The following is a 17640-nucleotide window of genomic DNA, read 5'->3' as shown; positions in this document are numbered from 1 at the left end:
CTGCTGAATGAGATCCCGCCCCAGCTTCTGTTCTGACTCTTCTACAAATATGTGACTAAGGGCTTCTAGGAGGGAAAGGAGTCCAGGAACAGCTTTGCCTCCTGAATGAGGCCAGGAGGACTAAGCTGCAGGTATTTAGCCCAGGTGTAGACAGAGGCAAGAGCCAAAGGGCTGAGGAAAGCTAGACTTCCACAACAGCCCAGCCTGGGTTTAAAGTGGTTTTTTGCATGTATTTGAAGCCGCTTTGTGTCCTCCAAAGGGTGAAATGGATTATGGAAACAAACCAATACAAATGTCTGCAACCTGGCCAAACTGTGCCTCTCCAGATGTCCATGGACTACAGTTACCATGAGCCCTTGCCAAATGGTCATGCTGGCAGGATCTCATGGGCATCTGGAGGGTCACAGTTTGGCCACCCCATGAATGTCAGTCTGTTCTTCAGCTAGCACCTGTTACACTGCAAAAAAATATTTGCCTTCTTCCAGCGAACACCTTCTTTAAATGAACGAGGACTCTCCTGAGTTGCTACCTGTTTTCTCCTTGAAGCCATGTGCCCAGACATGCAGGGCAAGGTTAATCAGAAATAAATCCCCTCCCGTTCAGTTCAGTTCAATAAAACTCGCTCCCTAGTTGATGTGACTAAGGTTTCAACTTTAGCAACGAAATATATGAAGTTTTACCCATCCAGAATGCGGGGCGAGTAGCCTAGACCAGGGGTAGTCAACCTGTGGTCCTCCAGATGTTCGTGGACTACAATTCCCAGGAGCCCCTGCCAGCGTCTGAACATCTGGAGGACCACAGGCTGACTACCCCTGGTAGACTACAAGAAGTAATCCTACTTAAAGACATACCTCCTTTATGTCTTTAGCTGCAAAATCACAAATTTAAAACCAAAGTTGTTAGGTTTTCTAAATTGAGGTTAGATGAATATATAGGGCATCCATTGACCCTACTCTAGCAGCACCCAGCTAACCAGAACTAAATAATCTGCCAATAGCTGGCATTTATTTTTAAAGGCTCTTGTGCCAAAGTAGGCTGCCAAACTCCAACTGGGGATGAGGAATCCCCACCCCCAGCCGTCACCACCATTATTAGAGGTCCACCCGGTGCTTTCTAAGTAGCACAGACAGGCCACTATCCAGATTAGGCCAGGATTGTGGGTGGCCAAACCCCAGCTCCATTCTGCTTCTACCAACCAACAATCCCCAGTTGGATTCTCACGGCTGCTGTGAATGTACTTATAGAAACAACACGGCATCCCTAGCCAGAGATTCTCCATTCTCTCCTCCGTTTCCCTGTGACCATGTGGGCACCGAAATGGGTGGGGAGAGGTGGAAACTTGCAACTTCCCATCCACAGACCCGTTCTGGCGCAAAATGTTTGCAGAAAGACTGTAACAAAGTAGGTGTTGAAAAGAACAGACCAAAGGACTGTGACTAGCCCAGGGTCACGCAGCCGGCTGCATGGGGGGGAGCAGGGAATCAAATGCAGTTTGCCAGATTAGAAGCCTCCGGTCTTAACACCACGCTGTCTCTCACACCATGATGGGGCTCATTAAGAGACAAACCAATATATGACAAGTACATGACCAGGAAAATACACCTTCTACATTGTCAAGTTCCTCTGGCATTCCAGGGGGAGTGAAGCAAGGTGTCCGCCTTATCACAAATATTAAACCCAAAGCTGTTGGGGTTTTTTAATGCTAAGGCCCGAGCTAGGTTCATCTTCCCTTTGGTGACATTAGGGTCTGGACAAATAGCTGTAAACAACACAGCCATCGTTAACGAACTCTTGTCTGATGAATCACCGGCAATTACTAAATCGGTAGCCAATTTCTGCCTGATAGTTCATAGAGTTCATGGAACAGAGGGTGTGCTTAGCGAACTGAGAATTGAGAAAAATTATTTGTATTCTTTTTTAGCCCTATTATACCAGCCAAGGTTAATTTTTTCCGTTTTTCTAGATAATTTAGATTTTAGTCCTAGCCTGCTTTGTAAAAATTTTATTCTGAATTTCCTTACCTATTTCTAACAACTTATTTCTTTTTTTGTATGTTAGTGGGAAGTCTTTTATTAGATATTTACCATACTGTTTGGGGTGTAAACAAGCATTCCATGTTTTTTACCTTATTGCTCTGATGTTATACCGTAATTACCAACTGACTGAATGACCGACATTCACCAGTCCTTCAGCACAAGAGCCAAAAGGGAAAAAAAAATACAGTTCTGGCATTTTTACAGGAGCTCATTTATGGCCAAAAAAAAAAATGCTTCCAGATAAGCAATGTTACGGAAGTGTTACAATTTTTTTTTTTACTTTTAGGTCAAAAATTACTTCAGTTGCAACATCTAGCTGATTATTTTTTAAAACTGTAGTCTAGTAAATATTGTATTCTTAATTGCAAGACTGCTTTAGTTTAGGATTTAAAAAAAAAAAACAGAAAACATTGAGAAGGGGGAAATTGCTCTTAAACACACCCACCCTAGAAACAGAAGGTGAATAAGTGGAAACCAAAGCTTCTGGTTTATAAAATGCTAAGCTTTCACATAATGTTGAGCGACATATTTACAGATTTTACAAGGGGAGGGGGAGGTAGAGAAAGTGCCTGGGGGTTTAATTTCAGGCCAAAAGTTCAGCCTACAGCAGCGAAAAGGTCTGGAGGAATGTACATATCAGAAACATTGCTATTTAATTATGTTCTATCCTGCAAAGTTCATATTGTCATAATTTATGAACCTTGGAAGCTATAAAAAATGTTTTTTATCACAAATGGAACAAGGAAGCTAGAGGCAAAGTAAATCAGTCACTTTCAGTTGTAACCCTTTGAGCAGCCGGGTTGTCCTCTGGATGGACATGCAGGCGACAGAGAAGCTGTCAGATTAGCTGATACTACAAGAAGAAGAAGAAGAAGAAGAAGAAGAAGAAGAAGAAGAAGAAGAAGAAGAAGAAGAAGAAGAAGAAGAAGAAGAAGAAGAAGAAGAAGAAGAAGAAGAAGAAGAAGAAGAAGAAGAAGAAGAAGAAGAAGAAGAGTTGGTTCTTATATGCCGCTTTTCCCTATCGCTTTTCCCTTATAGTCGCCTTCCCATTCCTCTCCCCACAACAGACACCCTGTGGGGTGGGTGAGGCTGAGAGAGCCCTGATATCACTGCTCGGTCAGAACAGTTTTATCAGTGCTGTGGCGAGCCCATGGTCTCCCAGCTGGCTGCATGTGAGGGAGCGCAGAATCGAACCCAGCTTGCCGGATTAGAAGTCCGCGCTCCTAACCACAACACCAAACTGGCTCTCCAGGTCCTTCTCTACCTGGCACCCTAGAGAGCCACCTGCCAAACTGGGAAGGAGAATACCAAGTTAGATCGCATAAGGCAGCATCATAAGGCACCTCTTTTTCATTTAGAAAAGAAGACCACAGAGGTAAAGCACGTGAGAGGTGTGTAGAAGGGTTAGAGAGAGAGAGAAGACCAAGAGAACTTTTGCTCCCAAAATACTAGAAGCCAATGGGCAGTAGATTCCTGACGAAAGAAAATATTTTTATTCAACAAGTGTATTAGAATATGTAAATTGCTGCCAGAGGATGTAGTGATGGCCACAGGCATTTAAAGGGAAATTAATCAGACACAGGGAAGATTAGTCAGTCAGTGGCTGGTGGACATGGTGACCGAAAGGGAACCTCCATATTCAGAGGCAGTGAACTCTAAATACCAGTGCCAGGTGCTCTGTCCCCAAATCTCCAGGAATTTCCCAAAACAGGAGTTGGCATCCTAACTGTCAACAAACCAGCTGTGAAAGCAATTCATCCAAGAAGCTTCAGCATCCCATCACAACTGACTGATTCAAATTTTTTTTTTAACGTTTTAGGGGGGAAACCAGCCCCAATATATGGTGGGCATTCATATGCACAGTCATAACGGTATGTACAGCTACTGCCTGGGCTGATGATTTATTTTAAAAAGAAAAAGTACGCAAAAATCATACTGTTCTGTTATATTTATACGAGGTTTTCCATCGTTTGTGGAACGTACACTGATTTTTCCAGTCCGGACCGTTTTCGTCACTGCTATTTATTTTTGCCTGGGAGAGCAGATATATAGTGGGAGTATAAATAGAACGCACAGTACGGTTGTTGTAAGAGGGCCCAATTCTGCAGCATTCGTTCACTGGAAGTCGCCTTATCCCTGTTTAGGCAAAAGTAAACTGCTTTCAGCCAAAGTCACCTGCATGAGGCTGCCAATGGACTGTTTGAATGAATGCTTATCTGTTCGACTTAATATATCTGGTAGGGCCTTGGAGGAGGAGCTGGTCTCATGTCTTAAGTGCCACTCAGCGCTTAACACCCACTCAGGGTGGCTGTCCCACCCCTGACTGCCTCCTCCTCCAACCGGATTACCTGTTTGTCCAGCAGCCAGCCAATCGCCTTCTGTCCCCCACCCCTTACCACCCCTCCTCCTTTCACTTCCCTGTGAGGCTCGGAGGCTGCAGATCCCTGCCACGTGAGAGCTCCCCCTGCTGGTGAGTTCCCTAACAGCTGCCTGCAGCCTTTCCAGGTCCTGGGGGGAGGGAGAAGCCATCTGCAGAATTTTTCCACCACCACCACCACCACCCCAATCTAGCGCCGGTTGCATTCCTAGTTTGGCCCCTGGTTTCCAATGAAGTTTGATTTATTTATTTGATCTATTTATTGGCTTTCTATACCACCCTTCCCTGAGGGCTCAGGTGAAACTTACTAAGGGGACCTCTCCCTATTTATTCAGAAGTACTGTCTAGCACCTGTGCCATAACATTGCAGCCTTATTTCCAAACAAACAAATCTAGGATTGGGGTTATGAGACACAAAGCGTCCTCTTGCATGTTTATTCAGATCATCAAAGTCAATGACACTTAATTCTTTTGCACCTTTATAATTGGTGCAATCCGTTGGTCCGTAAGGATGTACCAGACCTACACCCCACCCCCCAAGCAAAAAATATTTTGATAAATCGAGGCCGAAGAAAGGAACAGAGCAGACACATAGCAGGTAGTTTCCATTATGGAGGAGATTTCTGCACCTAGAAGGAGTCTCTGTTTCAAGCTTTCCCAACTTGGCCACAGGCTAGGGAACCAGCCGCTAAAATCTCTTCCCCTCCTGACTGTGTGTGCTCTTGTGGTTTCTGCACCTGGAAGGGGGAAGAGCATGTGCACCTTTCCCCCCTTAAACCATGCACTGTCTGCCCCCCTCTCCCCAGTCATCTTCAAGCCTGCCTCTTTAATGCAGATGGTGATGTCACTTCCAGTGACATGTCACTTCTGGGGGCTTGGCAGGGAGGCAAGGCCAGCTGATGTCACTTCCGGGGCACCTTGAAAAATTATTTTAGGGGCTCCTCCATGGTCAAAGGCTGCTCTCTTTCATTCACAGCTCTTTCGTGGCCAGTTTGGTGTCGTGGTTAGGAGTGTGGACTTCTGATCTGGCATGCCAGGTTCGATTCTGAGCTCCCCCACATGCAGCCAGCTGGGTGACCTTGGGCTAGTCACAGCACTGATAAAACTGTTCTGACCAAGCAGTGATATCAGGGCTCTCTCAGCCTCACCCACCCCACAGGGTGTCTGTTGTGGGGAGAGGAAAGGGATGGCGACTTCAAGCCGCTCTGAGACTCCTTCAGGTAGAGAAAAGCAGTATATAAGAACCAACTCTTCTTCTTCTTCAGTAATATCAGGACTCTCTCAGCCTCACCTCCCTCACAGGGTGTCTGTTGTGGGGAGAGGAAAGGGAAGGCAACTGTAAGCCGCTTTGAGACTCCTTCGGGTGGAGAAAAGTGGCATATAAGAACCAACTCTTCTTCTTCTAGTAGCTCTCTCCCTGCACGTAATTTGGGAAGGAATGCCTTTGACACAACACAAAAAGGGGGTTGGGGGATCAACAAGTACATAGTACATTTTAAAATGTTTTCTTCACGTCAACAAAGAGGGAGGGCACACCTTCCCCCGTGCCTTGGGCCACCCCGAAATCTAATAAAAGGTGATCAGCCCTTATAGCAAAGCGTTTTTGGCCTAACGAGCAGACAGCCGTAGCAACTAAGAGCGCTCAGAATGCCTCGTTGTGGGAAAGCATTGACTCAGTGGGAGCCAAAGCTTTGTGCAAGAAGTTTGACGTCACTGGAAAAAAACGGGAGGGGGGAAAAAGGGCAAGGAGGGTGCAGAGCAACCGCCGCAGACAGCAAAAGCAGAGCACAAGCAAGAAAAGGGCGGAAAGAGAAATCTCCAATGGGGGAGAACTTTCTGCAGAGAAATTCCTCCCCACCCAGGTGTTTGAAGGGCATCATAGATTCGAGGCGGAAGAATTAGCACTGGCGTATTCGCAGTGACAAAACATTTATCGCGGAACAGTGTCGACGGAAAACAGCAATTTGCATTTCACTGGAGGGACACGAATCCCGAAGGCTGGTCAGGTTATAAAACCAGCACTTCAAAACTTTGTTCGATCAAAATGAAACGTTAATGGGATGAAAGGATGACACAGCACTCTTCGGAAAGGAAAGACGGTTTCTAAAGAACGGGGTTGGGCAGAGAAAAATCTATGCCTCAGCATTATTAGAAATCGGCAGAATTCGCTACCACTTGATAACCACAAGTACAGCCCCCCTTTAGAAGGTGGTTAGATAGATTCATGCAGGAAACATTTATCAGGGTCCACTAACCACAAAAGAAACATCCCCATTCGGAGCCAGCAAAACTCAGGGGAAGGCCTTGGCCTCTGGGCTGGGCTTGCTAGCCCTCCGGGGCAACTTGTTGATCACTTTTGAGGAAAAGGCACCCTGGATTACATAGCCCACTGGTGCTTTATACAGCATGCGTTATGCACAATACTAGTGTGCATGCATTTTGTTTAGGACGCTTAGGCATTTCGACGTACGTAAGAAATATCCTGCTGGACTAGGCGGATGGAGCATCCCACCCAGCACTGTTGCCCGTAGCAGTCATACAGACACATTCAGGAAGGTTACAGGATCTCCTGTTTGTCTCAAGCAGCTGCTACTCAGAGGTAGTCTAGAACAGTGGTCCCCAACCCCTGGTCCAGAGACCGGAACCGGTTTGTGGTTGAGTCAGTACCGGGCCGCGGCTCCTCCTTGTCCTCCTCCCCGGATGCTGCCTTGGGGGCTGCCCTGCTGCTCTGCCACCAGCTCACCTTTGGTGCTCTCCAGTGGCCACCATGGCTGGGGCTCCCCCTCAGTGTGGCACTGCACAGCTGCTGCGGGCGGTGGGAAGTCAGGGTTGCCGGCGGGAAAGCTAGTGGAACAGGGGCTCAAGAGGCGGTGACGTCCCTTGGCAAAAGACTACCCCCCCCTCCCATTATCACATTATCAAGCGTCGACTGGTCTCCGGTGATTAAAAGGTTGGGGACCACTGCTCTAGAACAAGAAAGGACCCTTCCAACTCTATTATTCTCTGATTCTCTGATTCTAAGAAAGTTCCATTTCACTCCATTTGCCGTAATACTAGCCAAGTGTGAAACATTCGTACATTTCCCCCCTCTGCACTGCCACAATCTCGACTGACTGTAAACATGACCTAAATGTTCTTTGCAAGCCAGATCTGAACACAACTCAAGAGCTATTTCGAACAGTTGCCGTTTGGAGATGTTAAGAGCAAAAGACGACGTGCAATGCAGTTTGAAGGCGGAAGTTTCATGGGTTTAAAAACAACCCTCCCCAAAAAAAGCAATTATCTGCCATCTGGCCAGGCAGGGATTCTCTGACAACAGACATGCACGTGTGAAGATTTGAGATACAGAGTAAGCCTCAGTGCCTCTCTTACAATATGTTATTTATATATTCGTCGTATTTTATGGCTAGCTCTACTGCAACAGTTTGTCAGCTTTTAATGCCCAGTCATGGTGCTTTTGTAACTCTACAGTCTTGGCTGCAGTCAGACGTGCTGCTAACATGCGTTAGAAATCCTATTCGAGTCAGGACGCCGGCCACAAATGCCACGGTGCAGCCCTCCAAGTGGTCCAAAGCCTTATTCGTCTCAGATCAGGGATCTATCTGCTTATCCAACAATTTTTTTTTTAACAAAAGGGTGTTGTTTTATTCACTCTAGTGCTGGCTTTGACGACAATCAGTGAAATTCTGGTTTAAATGATAACCAAGCTGAGAGAGAGAAAAGATGACGTTTGAGCTGGGAGCTGCAGCTGCTGCATCCGTACCTCGGAAGCGCCCAGGCTGTTTCTCAGCTCTGACCGGCAGAACTTGCCCCCGACTGCAGAGAGGAGAAGGGACTTTTGCAACACTCATCTGCCACCAGGTAAAGACACACCAGAGGCTGAACTTGGACGGTCCAAGTGTGCAAAGTTCTACCACTGAAGCCCACCCCAGCAGCAACCCAAATTTGCTGTTTGCAGCAATTTTTAAATAGCAGTGCGATGCATTCTTAGAAGAAGAAGAAGAAGAAGAAGAAGAAGAAGAAGAAGAAGAAGAAGAAGAAGAAGAAGAAGAAGAAGAAGAGTTGGTTCTTATATGCCACTTTTCTCTACCTGAAGGAGGTTCAAAGCGGCTTACATTCGCCTTCCCTTTCCTCTCCCCACAACAGACACCCTGTGGGGTGGGTGAGGCTGAGAGAGCCCTGATATCACTGCTCCGTCAGAACAGTTTTATCAGTGCTATGTTGAGCCCAAGGTCACCCAGCTGGCTGCATGTGGGGGAGCGCAGGATCGAACCTGGCATGCCAGATTAGAAGCCCGCACTCCTAACCACTACACCAAGCTGGCTCTTACAGGGCTAGGGCCCTTTCTCCCTGCCATGTACAATGTTGTTCGTATGAGACTGGGATACTGGGAAGGAGCAGTCATATCATGCAGTCCAGAGACGTCTCAGTGAGAACTAGGCCTAAGTCAAGTCCTTAAAAATACCTCCCCACCACCCAGCTCGCAGGCAGGTTCAAATCAATGTGTTAATTAATTAAAATTCACGCCATCAACTTTAAAGATGAATTTAACTGGGCAACAGGCCCAACGGCTGCCGCAAAATACAACTGTCAGTGTCGAATAAATCATCCACTATGCAATTTATTTTAAATCATTTCCGATACCTTCAATCCTGCAAGCTGTGGAAGTGATTATTCAGGTACCACTGCAATTTTTCCCCTCCCAGTTCTAGTGCATTGAGGCCTGCTTACTCCGGGGCGAGAAGGATTTTAAGAACATGTAAGATTTCAGACTTTGCCCTTTGATCTTTGTAAATTCCATCTTCAAATCTGCGGGACTTTCTGACAGTATATTGCAAGAACCAAAGGTCTCCCTTAGCACATTTCAGAGTTTCACTGGGACATTTAATTGAGAGCCAGTTTGGTGTAGTGGTTAGGAGTGCGGACTTCTAATCTGGCATGCCGGGTTCGATTCTGCGCTCCCCCACATGCAACCAGCTGGGTGACCTTGGGCTCACCACGGCACTGATAAAATTGTTCTGACCGGGCAGTGATATCAGGGCTCTCTCAGCCTCACCCACCCCACAGGGTGTCTGTTGTGGGGAGAGGAATGGGAAGGCGACTGTAAGCCGCTTTGAGCCTCCTTCGGGTAGGGAAAAGCGGCATATAAGAACCAACTCTTCTTCTTCTTCTTCTTCTTCTTAATTTGCCTTCCTTGTGCAAGGCGCACAGATATTGTGCTCTTTGTAGCACCTGTAATGCACCCCAACTCGGGATCTTTTGTTTGTTTTTTTCTTCCTTTTGCCAAACTGTATTTTTCTGTTTTTTTCACATACATATGAAAACTTCCTACAAATACTGAGAATAGGGGAAAGAAACTGAAGTCACCTCTCTGCCAGTAATTGGGGAGGTGAAAGGGAAGGCAACTATAAGCCGCTTTGAACCTCCTTCGGGGAGAGAAAAGCGGCATATAAGAACCAACTCTTCTTCTTCTTCTTCAGTAATCTCAGGGCTCTCTCAGCCTCCCCTCCCTCACAGGGTGTCTGTTGTGGGGAGAGGAAAGGGAAGGCGAATATAAGCTGCTTTGAGCCTCCTTCGGGGAGAGAAAAGCGGCATATAAGAACCAACCTTCTTCTTGCCTCTCAGTGACGAGGGCCTGCCACTAGCAGAGATATTTCTCTGGCCCTAATGAATCCTATGCATGTTTACTGAAATGTAAGTCCAACTGTGCTTAGTGGAGTTTACTCCCAAGTAATATTGCAGATGTGCTTGAAATTGACACACAGAAAATGCACCAGCTTTTGTGCTACTTCCTTCCACACCAGCCTAAAGAATCACAGCTCCCTTCCCTGACCTTGCGCATAGCACATGTCAGTCGGGGCTTGCCTCCAGGGAGAAGTATTTAGGGGCTCCTCTTAGATCAGAGGCCTTTTCTATATCACCCCCTCCGATTTTTGGCTTACTGCCGTTATGCATTTGAGCACAGTACCCTAAGACCTTTGTGTTTTTGAAGGGAGCTTCGACTCTTGAAAACTTATACTTATATAAGTTATAACTTATATACTTCACGGGTCTCTAAACTTATATACTTCACGGGTCTCTAAGGCCCTACTGTCCTCAAGAAGACAAAATAGGTCATTTAAATCACACACACAAATTACATTTTCATCCACATACTAGATTCAGGGCGGTGCAGCAGTCAGAGGGCTGCATTTGGTTTGGGGAGTCCTGGATTCAAATCCTCACCAAGTATCCATAAAACTGCTACCTGCTAAGGTGTGCTGTCCATCTTGCTCCGTTAGCTTTCTTGACTGTTATTGGCTGTGCCTCAAGCACACCCGAGATCTTTTGAACTGCCAACAGCCAGAGATTAAACCTGGTCACCTTTGCTCACAGGGTGTCTGCCCGGCCGGTGATGCATGGCCCCTCTTGTCAAAACACCCACGACCAGCTGAGCAACTTGTGCTCTTTACCTTGCGAGAATCTGAAAAGTGTGCCTGCACATGGGCCCAGAATTAAACTTTGCTGGTCTTAAAGGCGCTGCTGGACTTCAGTTTTGCTCTGTTGCTTCCGTCCAACACAGCAAACCACCCGAACGCATCTCGCAAGAATGTTGTAAGGCTAAAATAGAGAAGGAAGCTGTTTGTGCTCCCATAAGCATCTCGAAGAGAAAAACACAGCTAAATAAATCACATATAATCTAGTCCCACCAAAAATCAACAAGACTTGCTTTGCCTTATACCTGAGCAAGTTACGTAACTAATTTTGCTTTTAATGTCCTTGCACTACAGTTTAATCGGGCTGTGGGCAGAAAATCCTTGCCTTGGGACTGACATCACTATTTTCTTTTCAATCTTTTCACACTTTCTTGATGGAATACCTTATATCCCTAATAGTTCGTCCCTCGAGAACTGAAACACAAGAAAATACTCTACCTCTTGGCCTGGCTTTAATTCCCCTAATTCTAAACACATTTGTTTGGAAATTTTACAGGCCGGTCTGCTTGCCTTTGGCAGGTACGTGTCTCCGTTGTCACCACATGAGATCAAAACACCACCCAATAAACCTGCTGGCCTCCTCTTCGTACAGATCCCCGGAGTCTCTTAAATTGACTCAGAATTACAACCACCGCATTCCCCTCCCCACCAATCAATCATTTTCATGCCCATTCTGTTCCCATTCGGTATGCCAACACCCACAAATCCTTGTCCGCAAGGCCAACACGCCATGGTCCTTTCTGCAAACCAGAGCCTCCTAGGGATTGTTCCTATCGGCCCTGTTCCTTCTTAGAAAGGGGCCTAAAAATAAACTTATGCAAACAAACTTGGGGGTGGGGGGGGGAAATCAAAGAGGTGATGTGGAATCAGAGCGAATGGGCAAGGTTGCTGGGAGTTTAGACCGGCCCGTATCCACTCTGGCTGTGGCTGCCAGGCGAAAACAGGCCCAAGGGGCGTTCAAGCGTTCAGTATTATTCAACACAGGCACCGAACTTCTCTCTTTGACCCCACAAACGCCAAAAGGAGAGAGAGGGAGGGAAGGAGAAGGCAAAACCTCAAAAGGATCATTTCACCTTGTCGCAAGAGTCTCTCCGTGGAAGAAACCCGCAAGCGGCCACCGGCCAGGCTGGCGGAAAATCCGTGCACCAGGGGCCGGCCTCTTGTTTGGTGTGTCAATAAAGCCACCTCTGAGCCGTCCCACCCGCTCCCCGCCCCCCACCCCCCCCAAAGAAAGAAGAAGAAGACTTACCTTGACGCTGGACCGGCCAGCCTGAGTCTCCACTTCCATGCTCCGGGTGCTCCGCTTGTCCTTCTTGGCGGGGTTCGCCCTTAACTTGTACGTGGAGGTGTTGGAGGATTTAATGAATAATCCGGGGACAGGGTGGGCCTGCTGCTGCGGTGCAAAGCTGGAGTCCTCGGGCTCCTTGTTGCTGTGGTAGACCACCCTGCTGTCCGAGATGTGGATGCTGGGAGCACAGCCCATGGCTGGGGGGGTCTGTCCGGAGGGGGGGGGGTCTGTCCGGAGGCTGCTTCCCTTAGCAGTTTATATGGCCTCGCAGGGCCCCACTCCGCATGGTCAGCGCCGTCTTCCACATCCCTCTCCCAGTAGAAGCATGGTGCGCGCAAGGGGGGGGAGGGGGGCTTCCTTCACTCCCACTCCAGTGGCCCCCCCAAGGAGGAAACAAAAATGGGCTTTCTGGATCCCCGGCCTCGGCAAAGGGGGGCTCACAAGTCACCAGGAGGGGGGAGTCAGATGCGAATCAAGAGTCCAGCAACTTCATTTTAGGGAGGGGGGGGAACATTCCTAGTAGTTGGAAGCCGGGCCAGAGGGAGGGCTGCTATCTGCCCTCCCCGCGGGGGCTTCTCTGGTCAAGACGAGGTCAGATCCGACGGCTTTCCGGACGGCCCCATGGCTCCCGCGCTGGAAGGGACCCCCTCCAACCGGCAAAGCGCGCTCCGTCCTCATGGGCCCCTGGAACCGGGAGGCGGTGGGTGGGGTCTCCTCCTCCTCCTCCTGCTGCCCCCCCCAGCCCCCACCCCTGGCCCGAGGCCCCCCGCCCGCCCTCCCGACTCCTCCCGCCCGCCCTCCCTCCGGGAGCCCAAGCGCCTCCCCCCACGCGGGCTCCAGGCGGGCTCTCCGCGCCCTGGGGCGAGGGTCTCCGGACCGCGCTCCGCCCGGCGCCTTGCCTCTTCCGCCGGCCCAGCCGCAGGCATCCACCCGCTCCTGCCTCCAGCCGACGGCTACCCTCTTCCCCGGGAAACGCCTTCCATCCGACGCGCCGCGCCGCGCTCGCCCGGGTCCCCCGGGGGGGAAGGAGGAGGGCTCGCCCCCTAGCGCATCCTCGCCGCCGCCCACCGGCCCCCGAGCCCCGCCAAGGCAGCGGAGACGGTCAGCGGCGCCAAAGTTTCGCCCGAGCCGCAGGGCGCGCTGGAGCTGCCCGCCGCCGCCGCCGCCTCCTCCTCCTCCATCGGCCGCAGTGGCAACCAGGCAGCCAGCAGGGGCAACCAGGCAGCGGCGAGAGGCAGCCAGGCAGCGGCGAGCAGATCGCGATGGCCCGGCGGCTGCGGCTGGCTGCCCCGCGGACGGAGCCTCTCCTTGGCGCAGCGCTCCGGGCGGCACAGCCGTCGCCCCTCCCCGCCGGGCCCTCGCCCTTCGCGGCCGCCCCGGAGTTTGACAGCCCGCTGGAGGAGGCGGCGGCGGCGGCGGCGCAGCCCAGCAAAGCCCCCGCCGGCGCTGACCTCCAGCCTCTACTGGCGTCAATGCAAATGAACGGCGAGGGCCAATCTGCAGCGGCGGCCGGCGGCGGAGCCAACTTCAAACGGCGCGCACGGGCGGCAAGGCGCCGGGATCTGCCTGCCTGCAATAGGCGCTGCGGGAGAGGAGAGGAGAGGAGCGGAGTCCAGGGGCGCCTTGAAGACCAGCAAAGATGGATTCAGGGCAAGCACCCTTCGTCAAACCGTGATCTGCTTACAGGACAGGGGATATATATAGCAAAAAAAATCAATTCTGGTGCATCAGGGGAAAGGTAGAGGTATCCCCTGTGCAAGCACCGGGTCCTGTCTGTCAGGTGTGCACGCAAGAGGTAGGAGGCTGGAATCACCTGCAGTGGCTTTGGGGTGTGGGGGTTAAAGGAAGGTGCCACGTCCTGCCAGGGCTTCTGAAGACATTCTTGGATGGGGTCAAGCATCAATGATTTTGAAAACACACGCTAGAATGAGTGTGCAAAAGGCCTGTTTGCAAGGGAGTGGATCAGTTGCCTTTGCAAACACCCCCCCCCCCCGCCCCGCCTCCTGCCTTGTTTAAATCAGGCCAGAAAATGGCCCCTCTGGGAGTTTCCTGCATTCTGATACCAGGGCAGATGCTCGATCCATCAAGGTCAGTTTTGGCTGACCTCAAGGTCTCCGTTGGAGGTCTTTTCCATCCCAGACTACCCGAACCTTCTGACTGGGATTGTTAGGATTGAACCAGGGACCTTCTGGAGGCCAAGCAGAGGCTTAACAGCCCCCTCTGTAAGGAATAAGCTGGCCAAAGTGAACCGTAGATCAGAACAGACCCCAGGTGTGAGGCACCCATGTTTCACTTCTGGGGAAAGTTTGAAGAAATTGGTGCAACGGCACACATCACATCTTTAGGCTAAGCTTCCCTGAATACATTTTTTGTTTGATTTTATACCAACTAAAGAAACGAGAGTCCTGCCATTAAAAAAAAAAAACTGTGTGGCAGCCCTATCCTTCTACCTGCTAAGCAGCCCTACCTTCTACCTACTACCTTCTACTTCCGCCTGGCCCCTACCTGGTGGAATGAGCTCCCGGAAGAACTGAGGGCTCCGTGAAAGCTAATACAATTCCACAAGGCCTGCAAAACGGAGCTCTTCCGCCAGGTGTTCCGTTGAGAAGATATAAATGGCCCCTCCTCAGAATTGACCACCTTAAACATCTGGAACATCTGCTGGGAGCAACATCGGATTCCCACCCCAGAGCACAGAATCCAAATCAGGCTATTGAACCTCAGGGGGGTGGCTTGGGAGGGGGGGGGATTGAGGGTTTTATCTCTGTCATTGTTTTATTGTAATTTTGTTCCCAATGTAAACTACCATGAGCCGGCTGGCTTGGGAGCAGCGGGTAACAAATCTAATAATAAATAAGTAGAAATAAATCCCCTGAGCTGGGTTGGCAGCAGAGGGTAACAGCGGGTAACAAATCTAATAATAAATAAGTAGAAATAAATCCCCTGAGCTGGGTTGGGAGCAGCGGGTAACAAATCTAATAATGAATAAGTAAAAATAAATCCCCTGGGCTGGGTTGGCAGCAGAGGGTAACAGCGGGTAACAAATCTAATAATAAATAAGTAGAAATAAATCCCCTGAGCTGGGTTGGGAGCGGCGGGTAACAAATCTAATAATAAATAAGTAAAAATAAATCCCCTGAATTCAGCTCCTGGCTGGCCTGGGAGCAGCGGGTAACAAATCTAATAGTAAATAAGTAAAAATAAATCCCCTGAATTCAGCCTAAATGCCCTGTGTCTTATTGGAGATCATTGCTACCTACCTCAATGTTTTGATTAGTGATAATAAGTACTCCGGGTTCCTTCCCTCAAGAAGACAACCTGCATAATCATAGTTTAGACAAGGCTCAGAGCAAATATGTTTGGGGTGAGCAAAACAGCCAGTTTAGAATAACAAACAGAAGTAGCATTCTTTTTCAAAGAAAGGGGAAACAATTCCTCCAGAACAGTAAGCAGCTGTTGTTATTTGTGGTGAAGTATTAAATGCTTTCCCCCCCCTCCCTAAAAAAAGGAGCAACAAGAACTAAGCATTGCACAGGAGTGCCTTGGAGTCTGACAATTCCCTAGAGTTTCCAGATGTTTTCCCAGCTAATGTGCTACCAGGGTACAAACTGTAAAAGTAAAAATGCCATCAGATTCCAACAGAGAAAAACAGAGAGGATCTCTCTATAGACATGACCTGAAAAGCATTATCATCTTTCATTTCTTGTGTGGTTTTTCATTCCTCAAAAGTTATTACAGGAGACGGAAATGTACTCACCTACGTCTGGTCCCAGACAGTGGGCAAAAGGCTGTCTCTGGACCAGTTTTGAGACATGTTCATATTCGTTCTCAGGTTTGAGATTGTTATTGTTGTTGTTAGTCATGAAGCCGTGTCCGAGCCATCGGGACCCTGTGGACAATGATCCTCCAGGCCTTCCTGTCCTCTACCATTCCCCGGAGTCCATTTAAGTTTGCCCCGACTGCTTCAGTGACTCCATCCAGCCACCTCATTCTCTGTCGTCCCCTTCTTCTTTTGCCCTCGATCGCTCCCAGCATTAGGCTCTTCTCCAGGGAGTCCTTCCTTCTCATGAGGTGGCCAAAGTATTTGAGTTTCATCTTCAGGATCTGGCCTTCTAAAGAGCAGTCAGGGTTGATCTCCTCTAGGACTGATCGGTTTGTTCGCCTTGCAGTCCAAGGGACTCGCAAGAGTCTTCTCCAGCACCAGAGTTCAAAAGCCTCAATTCTTTGACGCTCGGCCTTCCTTATGGTCCAACTTTCGCAGCCATACATTGCAACTGGGAATACCATAGCCTTGACTAGAAGCACTTTTGTTGGCAGGGTGATGTCTCTGCTTTTTAGGATGCTGTCTAGATTTGCCATAGCTTTCCTCCCCAGGAGCAAGCGTCTTTTAATTTCTTTGCTGCAGTCCCCATCTGCAGTGATCTTGGAGCCCAGGAAAATATTTTCCTGGGTTTGAGATTAGATGATTCCAAGTTTCATCACCTTCTCCAAGGAGAAGGGGAGGAATCTCCCTAAACATGGGGGGGGGGACTTCTTAAGAGAAAAACTCCTCTTCCTGGATTCTATATTGGTGCATCCCCTTTCTTCTGTTGTTTACAGTAAAATCCAAAAACAAAACCCTCAGAAGAACTTTCTGTGAAGATCAACCACAATAAAACAAGCTTTTATGTTCTCCAGAATGACTCTTTGCTATGCCTGAGTTATGACGAGCGCATGGTTTGCACACCTGGGTTTTGTTACATTGTTTGATCTTCAGTTTAAAAAGTATTATGCGGCTCTTATGTTATTATTACAAACGGAGTTACCTGTATCTTTCTTGTCTCATGTAAACTGGCTGAGCCTTCGGGGAGGGCGGTATATCAATACAATCATTAACAAATAAATAAGATTACTAACACCCATTTCTCAGTCTTGAGGTAGCTATTATGTTTAATGGGAAGGCAAACTTAATCTGATCAATCCCAATGCAGTTCATAACCAATTGAATTGTGCATAAGATTACAGTAAAAAACAAAACAAAACAGCTAATTAAATAGGCAGAGTTGGGCAGAAGCTTGGAAGACTGGGATATTTCCACGTGGACATTTTACCGTGCCAGGGGTAGTCCAACTGCGGCCCTCCAGATGTCCATGGGCTACAATTTCCCTCTGAACTCCACAATGAAAAGGGCTAGAATCTCACTTTTTAAAAGCTGGGGATTGGGGCATTGCTACAACAGATTTTCCCAACATTACTGTGCTACAGGGCTCTACCCTTCAGTTGTGCATGTGCGCGGTAGAAATAAACAGCTACGGAGGGGAGATGAGACTGCGCGGATGCTCTGTTGCAACAGCGAATGCCTTCAACATGAGACGTAGAGAAGAAGAACACTCTCCATCCACCCAGATAGGTCACTCAGCACCTGCAGGGCATCAGGTTCCACTCAGAGAATCCTGGACTAGACAGACCTTGGCCTGATCCGAC

General features: G+C 48.8%; 1 protein-coding gene across 2 annotated transcripts in view; it reads right to left on the bottom strand.

The window, feature by feature from the left end:
• PDE8A (phosphodiesterase 8A) overlaps positions 1-12913 on the bottom strand; it is a 110605-nt gene extending 97692 nt beyond the window's left edge. For both annotated transcript variants that reach the window (XM_077317467.1, XM_077317468.1), the window contains exon 1: positions 12139-12913. In XM_077317467.1, coding sequence (XP_077173582.1) covers positions 12139-12372 — 234 coding nt within the window. In that variant the 5' untranslated portion in view covers positions 12373-12913. The remainder of the gene's footprint in view (positions 1-12138) is intronic.
• Between the last annotated feature and the right edge of the window lie 4727 nt (positions 12914-17640).

Source organism: Paroedura picta, chromosome 18 (assembly GCF_049243985.1).
Source record: "Paroedura picta isolate Pp20150507F chromosome 18, Ppicta_v3.0, whole genome shotgun sequence".
NCBI lineage: Eukaryota > Metazoa > Chordata > Lepidosauria > Squamata > Gekkonidae > Paroedura > Paroedura picta.
The sequence above is the reverse complement of the archived record's forward strand: the minus strand, read 5'-3'. Positions and strand labels throughout refer to the sequence as shown.